The sequence below is a fragment of the Arachis duranensis genome, chromosome 3, assembly GCF_000817695.3.
Source record: "Arachis duranensis cultivar V14167 chromosome 3, aradu.V14167.gnm2.J7QH, whole genome shotgun sequence".
In the NCBI taxonomy this organism is placed as follows: domain Eukaryota; kingdom Viridiplantae; phylum Streptophyta; class Magnoliopsida; order Fabales; family Fabaceae; genus Arachis; species Arachis duranensis.
Genome location: NC_029774.3, coordinates 129422038 through 129435262, shown reverse-complemented (window position 1 = coordinate 129435262; position 13225 = coordinate 129422038). Strand labels below are relative to the sequence as shown.

Sequence of the window (13225 nt, the reverse complement as noted above, 5' to 3'; positions counted from 1 at the left end):
GTTGATCCAAGGTTGTAGTACATTTGTAATATTCAGAGGAGTCATTTTCTTTTGGACCACTGTATCTCCAGAATTATGTGGTCCTGTCTCATAACTTTGTTTAGAATTCAAATGGGCATCCTTGTTTCATGAACACTGATGTTTAAGTAAATCAGGAATGAATATATTCTAAGTTTCTATATTCTATCCTCATCAATATATGCATGCCATAATAATGTAACACCTGGGAATTTAAGTTATGGAGTATTGTTGTTTTATATAAATATATATAATCAGCAGCAGCTAGAAGGAATTTATTTAGTATTAAAGCAGATAGTATGGTTATTTATGTTTCCAATTTAACTGCATAGTGCTTATATTACGAATGCAAACATTATTCCCTCTCCAGCCTCATTTTTCTGCAGATATGGAGTTTTATTTTTTTGATTTTTTTGCCCCCTTTGAACTCATCTTTTATCGTTGCTAAAATATGAGTTAATGATTTAATGCTCAATAAACTATGTCCTTGAAGTCCATGAACTTGGATAATTGATGCAATCGGTTCAGAAAGTAATTTCATTTTCTTATTAAGCATCTATTACTTGTTTGTGTATGCAAGTATCAAGGAACTTTTCTGTCTTCGGAGTCCATAATAAATTTAGGTACGTAATTTAATCTATATGTTTCATACAAAAAATGGCTAGAGAAGTCTTTCTCACACGAGATTTTTTTCTTCGTTTGTTGAAATACTTTAAGACATCGAGGTCCTTCTTCTAGGGGTTCCTTTTTGTTGAACAGATTCTGGTGACTTTGGTACATCCTGTTCATCTCCAATTTCATCTCCTGCTGGTTTTACATGAAATGAGTTTTTAATCTTCCTCCAATTTAAACTCCAGCCAGTTGAATTTTTCGGCTTGTTCAACTTTTCATATTCCCGTTGCAATTCGAAGTAATCTTTCTGCAGTTCTATCATCTTGGACTTTACGTGCTCAAGCTCTGATTTGAGTGTTTTGATGTCCATACTTGCAGATGTTTGGTTTTCATCCTGTTCAGAATTAATTCCACTTTGTTCTTGCTCTTTCTCTTGCATTGCGGCTCTCATCTTTACTTGCTCTGAAAATAGAACCTGCATGACTTGTGTAGTGTTCAGATGACAGCCATCACTCCGGTCATGTTGGCTCTAAAATATTCTATTTGATTGTAACTATATTAGATGGCATGCATAGTTATGAATTGAACCGGTTCCGGTGTGTTATATTGTTGAATTCAATCATCTAATGAAAATGGACCTGATAATCTTTAGTTCTAACTGTAGAATATTGTAATGCAATGATTATTTCATGTGTCAACATTTCTTCTCTTTAAACTGCTCTAACAAACCAATTCTGTTTTACTGCAATGTTCAGAGAATTTAATCCTTGCAATGGAAGTGTAGGCTATGAGTACAAAGGAATTGAAAATCAAGTTCTAGAGTTCTTGTAAACTTAACCTGTACAACGGTTCTTAGAGGCAGTCTATCATTTTGTGCAGCATGTGTACACCCATCAAGTGAAAGTTTCTCACAATTCATTGTTTTGCATAGTCTTCTACGGTCATGTTCTGTCAGTGAAGGATGGGTCTGCACAGAACATGTCAATATCAGAACATAAAATACTTTGTATCTGTAACACAAAAACTAAGAGTTGGATTGATGACCTTGAGATAGGTGTCAATGGCTCTATATAGACCATCATCACATGTTCGAGTGTTTTCAGGTAGCAATTCAGCTAAAACTTGGAACTTAGTAATTGAAAGATTTGGATCTCTTGAAATTTCAGCTAGGTAATTGTCCAAGAGCCTGCTAATGTTAAATCTCGCCAACTTTGGTTGCTGTTGCATTTGCTGTTGTTCATGCATCAAGAAGTATTCCACAATTCGTTGCACTACATCTACGTCGTGCATAGTGCATTCATCTGAAGAATTAGGCATGCTAGGAATAGGGAAAAAGAAAGGAAAAAGCAAAATACAAAAATTAGTGTCACTGGTTGTTTTCACAAAAATGGGTTGTTCTTTTGGTGTATGGGGTTGCAGAGTTGGAACTGTCATTGTGTATTAATGCCTATGTGTAAAAGAAATGGCTGCATACTCACTTGGCCATTTCTTCATTTTGATATCTTGGAATTAAAAGATCATTCACCTCAGCATCTTCCAAAACCGTACTAATTCTCTTTTCCAGATATGAAGTCAGAGCTTGCGATACAGAATACATCCTTGCCAGCTTTAATATCTGCAACAAAAATTTGCATGACACAGCTCCTTGCTGAGGGGGAATTATGCTGACTAGGTTTTCAATAATTGTCCTTTGATCCTTGCTGTGTCCTGTGCTTTCTTTCTTTCTCCCAGTAAAAATACTGAACTCTAGGCTACTTTTTCCATGACCATATCCTCTTATTCCTTCTAACTCCATATCCATTCCTGGTAGCCATCTCTTTGCATACTGCATGATACATTTACCTATGATCTCTGGTTTAGTTCCTTTCGCCCTTATTGCTGAAATGATCCGCATAAAGTGATCGATGCGGAAGTCGGCTACATCATTGAACCACCAGGTCTCTTGATTAGGTGCTGCATCTTCGCAAGTGAGTTCATCTTTAGTAGCTTTCCAAGCAATGGAATCACAACATCTTCTGACAATTTGGAGGTTCTCAGCCCATGGAGATAAAGTTTCGCAAGATTTCAGTACAGTGATGGTGTCTTTCCATGAAGCGAGCACAACAAATGTTAGGAAAGCTTCAGACTTGGAAATGAGATTTCCATCTTCTAGTTCTTCGGTCATCTCTAGGAATTCCGCTGCGCATCTCAGTGCAGCCACATTTTCTGGGTTGAAATCTATAGGGAAGCCATAGCAGAATTTTAGAATTGTTTCAAATGTCTTGGATCCACCTGGAAAGTTTTCGAGGTTGAGCTCCTTGCCAGAATTCGAGATCAAAGGCTGGACTTCCAATCTTCCTAAGTAGCCACATTTTGAGATCAATGGGAACTGTTACAGAGAATTAGTGTTAGTGTCCCCTGTTAGTGTTTCCTACTGTTTGGTCTTCTTTTAAGGAGGATTCTTAATCTGCCTCTGACATTCTCTTCTTTCTCACTTGGGGCAATTCTTTTTCTCCTATCCCAAAGGGTTTGGAGAAAACCAAAATACCCATACTATTTTGGAAAGAATGGTTATTAGCTGTCTAATGTCTGTAGTAGAATTGTGCACTTATGGAGATGAAGACTGGTAAAAAAGATTACTACTGATAGTGTTAATGTTTCTGAACCAAACCATAGGGCAGATAAGAGGGAAAATTTATTAGCAACATTTGTTTATGCTATGTTTTTCTTATTATTATTATTCCTTTTGGGTCTAAACAATCTATGATGTTTATTTGTACCTTGTGAACATTGTAGGTGGTTTCTTGGACTTGAATTGAAAAGTCTGTTGGGATATGAGTAGTGATGAACCTGTAAAAGCCCAAATATAGGGGAGAAAATCACAAGGGAGTGATTGAATTTTGAATTATACTTAGGCATACATAAAAAAATAAATTCACTTGTACATACAAATACAAATACTGTCAGCACTGTTTTTTTCTTCTGCCTAAACTATAGATACAGTATTACTATTTGTAATAGTAAAGGTACCATGAATGTTCGCCTTTGAAGCTATCAGCTATTGTGACATGTTTGTTGGGAACTACTATGCTTTTGTCTGAAGCTTGATCAATGCAATCGGTGTGACTCTGAGGGTCTTGTTGTGCTTGTGTCACTTGAAGAGGCTTCATTCTGATCCTTTTAGATATCTGCAATCTGCAGTGTACTTAGGATAGAGTAGACACTAGACACTTCATTGTGATGATTAAATGATATGTTATATGCTTATGTCTACACTCCACATTAATGCTGAGAATTGAATATGTGGTCATTGTGGCTGTGTGGGGCTATAGTTATAACGGTTGTTGGATTGTTTCTTTCCTTCTTAAGACTGTCAAAACATTGTTATATATGAATATATTGATTGATAATTTAATATGAAGGAATTACGATTCAGCTACTATACACATCACTAAGTCTAGGTGTGATTTATTTTTACCTAGATTTGTTAATATCACTCACTCTTGGAAATTATTGTACCAAATCAATTACAGGGATAAAAACTATAATACCAAAATTAAAAACAAAATCTTGAATTCAGTTACTTCAAAAATTCAGTGATTAAGTCAAATCATATTGGATATGATAAACCTGGCCTTTTCCCATATTGGGCCATGATGTGTCCCCCTAGGACCGTACAAACTATTTCTTCTGCAGCTGTAGAGGGTCGTGGCTCATAAGTTAATGGACATCTGTATCATAATTCATAAGCTTTCTTGGAATATATAACTTGTTTACTGCATTTATAAATTATAATCACATGATTCCCCGGCAACAAGGGAACTTCAGATGGCAAAGAGTACAGCAATTTCCTTGTAGATAAAGGAGCGTACTTAAACACTTAAAGTGGATTGGATTATTGTACATACTATTTGTTAATAGATTTTAACATAAATATATTTAAAATATAATATGTGAACCATTGTTCATAAAGAGAGTTTAATACGCGAACATAAACAGTGAACATAGATTTATAAATTATTTATTTTTTATAATATGGTAATGCCTAAATAGATATTTGTGTAAAAGTAAAACTACACTATTAGAGTGTTATTACATGGAAATTAAATTCTAATAAAAATTATATTTTATCTCTGTACAGAAACAAATTTAAAAATTTTAATACGAAGAGATCGAATTCAGATAATTTTTTAATTATTTTTTTATTATATTTTTATTACATAAAAGTAACTTACATATAATATGTATTTTTCAAAAAAAAATGTAAGATATACCATGTGATTATTTAAATATAACAATGTAAATTGTTATTAATATTCTATATAATAATATAATATTAAATATATTAATATTATTAAAAAAATAAACAATTTTTTTTAAAATAAATATATAAAAACTAATTTAAAAATACTAAAGACCAAGTCACTACTTGCCTCCTTTCTTTTTCCCTCCTGCAAACTTATTATTTATGTAATAAACACGGAATAATATAGTATTTTTTTTAATAAAAATATAAAAGTATAAGTAAGTAAATGGGGGAGGAGGATTGAAGTGAGAATTGAGAGAAGTTTAAAAGGAGATGTGGTCCTCATCGAGGTTGGCGGTTTCTGCTGCTGCTTTTACGTATAAATAGGTTTCGCTCCAAAACTGCTTCTTTCATGTGGAAACGTGCTCTGAACATCCATCGGTTATTCTCAATCTAACTTTCATTTCATTTCGAATTTTGGAGATTCAGATTCAGATCTCAAGAACAAGAAGAAGAAGAAAAACAAGATTTTGAAGGAAAATGTCGACGGTGTCCCCTCTCGCCAAATACAAGCTTGTGTTCCTGGGCGATCAATCCGTCGGCAAAACCAGCATCATCACCCGCTTCATGTACGACAAATTCGACACCACCTACCAGGTATCGTCATTCGTCCCAATCTAATTCACAATTTTATTGTCTCGCATGATTAAACCTTAATGTATGTATTCATTTTAACCTCTCACCGATGGAGAATTTACGACGCGCTCCTTGTTGCATGTGTATGATTTTTACGTGGATCGATCTGACATTTGTTTATGCATCGCTATTTTTTAAATTTTAATCGGTCACGTTGTCTGGGAAAAGGAGCAACGAGATCATTTCTGGTGTAGTTTTGAAAGACGCTTGTGTTCATCAATGTTCAACTATGAAAGATCATGATTCATGAGGAGGTGGATATTATTGAAAGAATTAGTGTTTAATTTTGTACCGCAATTTTTCTGAAATTCACTGTAATTTATTAAGAGAACACCAAATTGATTGGCATAGTAGCTGCTAGGAGGAACTAAGTCAGTTGTTTGAAAACTCATTGTCACTTATGAGCTATGATGTAACCATTCTGGAAGTGAAGTGTAGAGAATCGGAAGGATAGCTAGTAGTTGAAACTTGAAAGTAAATGATTCTGAAGAAGATCTCTGTTACTGTTATCATAAAAGTGCTTGTCTTTGAAATTTCTGCTGTCTTGTAATTCTGCTTATTCAGAGTAGTTATCAATATCATGCTAGGTTGCTCACAATGCTTTTCCCGTATAAATTTCAGGCTACTATTGGTATTGACTTTTTGTCAAAAACAATGTATCTTGAAGATCGGACAGTTCGTTTACAGCTTTGGTAGGCTAATTTCCTCTTCAATCATACATACAAAGTACAAACCCAGCATATTTACATTTCAAAAGCTATATTACTGATGGTTTGGCAACATGGGCATATATTCCCCCTTTATTCATTTTAGTTTATTATGTTTTATTTTATTATTACTGAGCTCTGTGCGTTTTAATTTCACAGGGATACTGCTGGGCAAGAAAGATTTAGAAGTCTCATTCCAAGCTACATAAGAGATTCTTCTGTTGCAGTTATTGTATATGATGTAGCTAGTGAGTGTTGATTATGTTCTTTTTTTTTTTTTTTTAATGAAGAAGTTTGTAATCACATTTCTTAGGACCTGAATGCTTTCTATAACATGGGTGTGCCCATGCATGCATGCTTGTTTTCTTGTTTGTTTTTTTTATCTGAAGTGATTCTTAGATAATTGAAGACTTCTTCAAGAGCAATATATAATTATTTGAATACTTTCCCAACCTGTTCTCATGCAGACAGGCAATCATTTTTGAACACTACCAAGTGGGTTGAGGAGGTTCGCCAAGAACGCGGCACTGATGTTATTATTGTCTTGGTTGGAAACAAAACTGATCTTGTTGATAAGAGGTGAGCAATGAGTTGTTAAATTTGGTGTTTTGATTTTTATTTAAAAAAAATTTGCATGCATAGCTGTCTTGCTGACTTTATATATGTTTTAGTTGTACACTAATTATAACAATGGAGTCTTCATATTATGTTGCAGTTCATCTTGCTTAGTTCCCAAATTCCTGGCCGACAAATGATTATCAATTTATCATGTTCTTTCTGGTTACTATGATAGAATATAAGTGCAGTACCAGATAGATTAATAAATGCCACTCAAAATTAAGTGTTTCTTAATTCTCGCCAAATTATCATATGTTAATTATATTAATATATTTACACAAAGTTAATGTTTACTAGATTGGAGTTTCTTTTTATTTTCATTCTAGATATGAAGAAGTCTGGTAGACTATTGTTAAGTATAAATTTTAGGATGGCCAGAAAAACTGTTTTAGTTATTAAGGGCGTGGAATTTGGATATGTTAATAGAAGAAACAAATGGGTGGGAAGCATTGTTAATCAATTTACCAGGTAGCTTGCACTTTGTGTTTAGAATTTAAGTATGTGATTTTTCTGTAAGAAATCTTATAAGGCAATTTTGATACTTAACCAGGCAAGTTTCTATAGAGGAAGGAGAAGCCAAAACCCGTGAGTTAGAAGTCATGTTTATAGAGACCAGTGCAAAAGCAGGCTTCAACATCAAGGTGAAAATTAATGAATTCTCCTGGTTATTCCCATATTTTTGGTTCATTAGACTGTCAAGCTGCTATTTCCTGGCATTATTCTTTCTTGCTCTTACATAGAATACAGAATATATCTCATCTGGAGTGGGTCATCAATTCACAATCAACTACCATATTTTTCTCAAGCTTATCATCTTTTTCACATGTTTGTTCATGTTTCTGCAATATCTTCTGCCAATGCACAATTGCAGCCTTTGTTTCGAAAGATTGCTGCTGCCTTGCCAGGGATGGATAGTCTTTCTTCCACAAAACAGGAAGACATGGTTGATGTAAACTTAAAGTCCACAGGGAATGCGTCACAGGCAGATCAGCAAGGAGGAGGTTGTGCATGCTAGAAAGGTTATTTACTTGATGACTACTTTAATGGAAAAATGTTGCTCGAGGAAACCTTCAATTCACTTGATGAGGGGCACAAATTGCTACAATGATATTGATATAGAATACGGAGAATGATAGTTAACTTTTCTTTTTTCCCCGTTATTTTGTATAATTAGTCCCTCGATGTAAGAATACAGATAATAAACAAGGCCCTCTAAATTATCGTTAGTTAGCTGAATGTTATTCATATTCACGAAGAAATGCATAGTATGCACAAGCGGAGAAATATGTAAAGTTGTTAACCCAACTCTGCCATTTCTTCTGGTGAACTTTTACTTGGAGTCTTGGACCTATGTGAAACAGAGTCGTCAGGTTTGACCGTTTGAGAAACACATTGACCATTACAACTTAAATCCGACTGAAATAACAGCCGTAAAAATATATTTATATGCGTGGGATAATTATCCAATGTTTGTTTGACATTAGTTGGCTTTAAGGTTGTTCCAAAGAGACCAAGATAAAATGTTTCTGAGAACTCTGAACTTCAGTTTAATAAAGATTTAAATTAGAGAATTCGTTTCCTAATTCATACAAATTTCATTAGTCATTTACCTTGTTCGCCATACAGAATCAGAATATTTCTTTCCTTAGTACAGCGAAATGCGTGAAAAAATAGGTAAGTGCTTTAAATTCACAAATAAATCTTATTTGAGACAAAATTTCCTACTGGGAGTTATATTAAAATTTTAAGAACGACAGTGTTTATTGAGAGAATCAATCTAATTAAATGAAGCAGCGTGATACCATGTTCCACCAACCTGCAAGACATGAAGAGAGTGTGCGTTGTAGGTGCGGCGGTGTAAGCTATTCAAATTCATCGATTCATTTCAATTGCATAACAAGAAGACACGCGCACATGTCCTTCTCAATCTCACCTTAGACTCCGACATCGCATGATTCCCCACCACTTCTTCCTTGTTACTATCGCTTTTGTCACCTTCTTGTCTTTCAAATATCATAGTCCTTTACATCGTACCAAACAACAGCAACAACAATGTCACACTTGATCAAACTACTACCCGAACCCTCTGATTCATTCTACCCAGGTGGTCTCTTTCTACATGCTGACACGCTTCCCACCTCCTTCGTTTCCTTTGTTCCTTCTTCTTCTTCTTCTTCTTCTTCCTCCTCCTCCTCGGACAAGGAGTTTTCCAACACGGCTACGGTTTCGTGTTTCTCTCGAGGTCCTAGAAGAAGGGTTGGTTTCGAAATCTTCAGATCGGAAGGTAGAGTTTATGGGGTAGGTGGTGTTGGGTTCTTGTCGTTGAGCTTGTCCATAGACCGAAGCGATGTGAATCAGAGGTACGCTTCTCGAGAATCTTCTGGCGAGATTCTGGTGGAGGAGCACCATGAGAAAACTGTGTCTTCTGATTCTGAGAAGGTGGTAGTGGAAGCTCGAGAGAAAGAGAATGGATCGGGTGCTATGAACATGACCAAGCATCTCTGGGCTGGAGCTGTGGCTGCCATGGTTTCAAGGTCTTCATTCCTTTGATCTATCTCTTAATCTTGTTTGGTGATTTTAATTACTGCGCTGCACTTCACTGATTCATTGCTCTAAGAAAGCTATCGTGCATTTTACTATTATTATTTTTCCTTTTTGATTTTTGGTTTGACATGATTGAAAGCTACATTTCCAATTGGATTGAGAAGTGGAAATCAAGTGAGACAAATGAAGTGCTGCATGCTGTTTCTCTTTGCCTGTGCATTATGATTTTGATTTGAAGATCATACACAGTTTGTTATCTTGTGTATTATTTTTTGATTTATCAGAACTTTTGTTGCACCTCTTGAGAGGCTTAAGCTGGAGTACATAGTTCGTGGTGAACAGAAGAACCTTTTCGAGCTCATCCAGGCAATTGCGGCTTCTCAAGGGCTGAAAGGTTTTTGGAAAGGAAACTTTGTAAATATTCTTCGGACAGCACCCTTTAAGGCTATAAATTTTTATGCCTATGATACTTACAGAAATAAACTAATGAGGATGATGGGGCATCAAGAATCCACAAATTTTGAGAGATTTGTTGCCGGTGCTGCTGCAGGAATTACGGCTACCCTCCTCTGCTTGCCCATGGACACTGTGAGTGGAGATATAGATTCCGTTACTTTTATCTGTCCTTTCTTATAACTTTCTTGCTTTTGTCCCCAAGACCTCAAATTTTTCATGAGTCTGTGAAGCTATCAAAATTTTATTGATAACATAGATTCATTCTGTTAGGCTTGTTATGCTTAGAGAAATGTGATATCTTGGGAATTCAAGGCAGGCTTGTCTATGCTGCATTTGTTGGTTGCAGATAGATATGCTGCAGTCATAGAGAATTATAGATTGTAGTTACCATGAGTACTAATTTGTGAAAAAAAAAAGGCGGTTGCTAGAACAAAAGCACCAGTTCAATCCGGTTCCCTTTTGAATAGGGTGGTGTTGTGTTAGTTGAAATTAAAGAGTATTACTTCCTGCAGTTTTGAACGACCTATCTTTCTAATATGTGTCTATGGTTCCTAGGGCTGTGTTTGGTTCCATGTCCATCAAACATGAACATGGTATCATAGGACATAAATGTTAGACATGAGGTAAAAATTTTTATTACAATTTTATCTCTTCAAAATTTTAAAAATTCCACTTTCTAACCTTACCTCGCCACTTATTACCAACAACTTCTTCCTTATTAGAGATAAAATTGGTTTTTAACGAAAAACATGTTTATGTCTCTTTATCAGTGTCTTAACAACCAAACAGACTACATGTATCCATATACATCTGTGTCTATGTGAATATATCTCGTTGTATCTGTGTCTTCATTATTCTAAGAGAGTAAACAGCCTAGATGTTCAATCACACTCTAATCTGCGAATCTAATTCATAGTCTTACAATTTCCTTTAATTTCTTTCAGATCAGAACAGTAATGGTAGCACCTGGCGGTGAAGCCTTGGGAGGTGTAATTGGTGCCTTCCGCCACATGATCAAAACTGAGGGATTCTTTTCTCTTTACAAGGGTTTAGTACCCTCTATTGTTAGCATGGCACCTTCAGGTGCCGTCTTCTATGGTGTTTACGATATTTTAAAGTCAGCATATCTTCATTCACCTGAAGGGAAGAGAAGACTACAGCATATGAAAGATGAGGGTCAAGGGCTGAACGCTTTGGAACAACTTGAATTGGGTACCATTAGAACTTTGTTGTATGGTGCTATTGCTGGATGTTGTTCCGAAGCTGCTACATACCCCTTTGAAGTTGTGAGGAGACAGCTTCAAATGCAAGTTCGGGCAACAAGGTTGAACCCGATGGCAACTTGTGTCAAGATTGTTGAACAAGGAGGTGTTCCTGCACTTTATGCTGGACTAATTCCCAGCTTATTGCAGGTATGATCTCTTATGGTGCACATTAAATTTAATTGAATTAGTAGTTAGGAAAATTGAGCAAAAAATTAGAGTTAATTTAATAACTTAATATCACTCTGGTCTTGAATTCTTAACCTCGTTGTGAAAGTTGAGTTTTGAATCAGCCCATGTGTGTCAAGCTTTGTTCATTCTTGTCTTTTGATATTCGTTGTTTATGAGTTTCAGGTGTTACCATCAGCTGCTATTAGTTATCTTGTTTACGAGTTCATGAAGATAGTTCTCAAAGTAGAATCTACATAGATGATTATGGCAACAATTCAAGAGCCAGATATAGTTTGAAATATGAATACAAGTAGTATTACATTCTTTTCCCTTTTACTAGATGTGGGAGAGAATCAAAGATGTCTCACACAAACAATTAAGTGATGTTTCCTTACATTTGGATATTTTGTTGTTCTTATACGGTTTACTTCATAATCATATGAAGAAAACAGGAGAGCTTTTCATCTTCACAAAAACACTTGACCATCTCTTTCACTCAATATGAGCTGCTGAGGGCTTCTCTATGTTGAGTATAAAGGGCTACTTTTTGTTTTACAAGTAGTATAGTTTTAATTTTCTTAGTTTCTTAAACAAATATACACTTTTTTTATATCTTAATAGGAAGAACTCATTATTTAAAAGCGTCTCTATAGTTTTAATAAATTTGCAATTAGATCTTTATACTTTTAATAAATTATGTAACCATGGCGGGGTGGCGTAAGAGTAAGTAGAGGGAGAGAACATCAAATTATTGATCCTGTTATTATTGGACTAAATAACAGTCAAGAAGAACAATAACTTATCGATGTCATGGTTAATGAGGAGCCGATAACAGAACAACCGTAAGAAATAGCATTAAAAAGGTTCCAAAGAATAAGAAAATCTGCTATTTCCGATAACAATGTAGTGTATTTACAAGAGTTGGAAAATAATTTGAGTGTTGCTAATGATCACAAGTCATTAATATTTAATAGTGACAATGCTGAGAAATGGTTAGATGCCATAAAAAATAAGTTTAAAGGCAAATTAATGGAACAAAATAAAGTATGAGACTTTTTGGAATTATGAGTTGAGTGTAAATGGATCTTTAAGTCAAAGCGTGACTCTTGGTAACTTTAAACGCTACAAAACTGATTTTGTTTTGAAAGGTTTTACTGAAAAGATTATGTTAATTATAAAAGGTAAAAATTCAGGTGCAGTTGATTTTACGGGAAGTTGATAGTTGAGAGATGTTAAATGATTTGATTGGCTGCATCTGATTTCTTAAAAAAACTCTTTAAAAGCACATTAGCACCAATTTATAGTCCTTGACGAGAAAAACCTAAAACAGTCCCTGACAATCTTCAAAAGATAACGAGGTCATTATCAATGTTGTTTTTTTTTTGTGTACAGGGGCTAATCAGTCCCAAAAGAAAAATATCAGGAATCGGATTGGGTGTTTTTTTTTTTTATTTGGATCGTCTAAAGTCTGAATTTTACTTTAGAGAGTAAAGTGTGATCTCTTACCATTGATTTCATAGGTGGGACCAAAAATAAATATGAAAGAGAAACTATCTATTCAAGGATAGAAGATCACACTTTACTCTCTAAAATGAATTCAAACTTTAGAGGATCCAAATCCTTTTTTTTAGAGTCTCGTTGTTCTTTCGAGATAATTGTCAAGGGTCGGATGGGATATTCACTCATTCTTTAACTAAAGAATTACTGCTCAAAATATTTACTAGTCATGTTTAAATAATAGGTATTATGAATTTATAAGATCAATGTATGTTTAATGAAGTTTGTATTGTATGAATATTGATATTTTGAGCTCAAATGAATTAATGTTTTTGTGTTATCTAGTTTTTCAATTTGTTGTTTAAATGATAGAATTAACATAATCAAATATTGTCTTACAACGAAAAAAATGTGACTGA

At 34.7% G+C, this 13225-nt stretch overlaps 3 protein-coding genes across 5 annotated transcripts; 2 read left to right on the top strand and 1 right to left on the bottom strand.

The window, feature by feature from the left end:
* Positions 1-541: 541 nt before the first annotated feature.
* On the bottom strand, positions 542-3905 carry LOC107481799 (BTB/POZ domain-containing protein DOT3). Its single transcript, XM_016102112.3, has 6 exons — positions 3640-3905; positions 3390-3459; positions 2109-2998; positions 1675-1948; positions 1469-1597; positions 542-1105 (listed from the first exon to the last, which is right to left on the bottom strand). The coding sequence occupies exons 1-6, from the start codon at positions 3777-3779 to the stop codon at positions 731-733; spliced, it is 1878 nt and encodes a 625-aa protein (XP_015957598.1). The 5' UTR covers positions 3780-3905; the 3' UTR covers positions 542-730.
* A 1210-nt stretch (positions 3906-5115) lies between these two features.
* Positions 5116-8315, top strand: LOC107481803 (ras-related protein RABH1e). Of its 3 annotated transcripts, none has more exons than XM_016102116.3 (7): positions 5116-5242; positions 5345-5512; positions 6173-6243; positions 6418-6506; positions 6726-6837; positions 7427-7517; positions 7748-8315. In XM_016102116.3, the coding sequence occupies exons 2-7, from the start codon at positions 5396-5398 to the stop codon at positions 7889-7891; spliced, it is 624 nt and encodes a 207-aa protein (XP_015957602.1). In that variant the 5' UTR covers positions 5116-5242; positions 5345-5395; the 3' UTR covers positions 7892-8315. The 3 variants fall into 3 exon arrangements, with proteins under 3 accessions (XP_015957602.1, XP_015957603.1, XP_015957601.1); XM_016102117.3 differs by having other exon boundaries at positions 5177-5242; positions 5339-5512; XM_016102115.3 differs by lacking the exon at positions 5116-5242 and having other exon boundaries at positions 5277-5512.
* Positions 8316-8717: 402 nt separating this feature from the next.
* On the top strand, positions 8718-11892 carry LOC107481802 (probable mitochondrial adenine nucleotide transporter BTL3). The gene is made up of 4 exons (XM_016102114.3): positions 8718-9410; positions 9705-10008; positions 10821-11288; positions 11493-11892. The coding sequence occupies exons 1-4, from the start codon at positions 8929-8931 to the stop codon at positions 11565-11567; spliced, it is 1329 nt and encodes a 442-aa protein (XP_015957600.1). The 5' UTR covers positions 8718-8928; the 3' UTR covers positions 11568-11892.
* The last annotated feature ends 1333 nt before the right edge of the window (positions 11893-13225 follow it).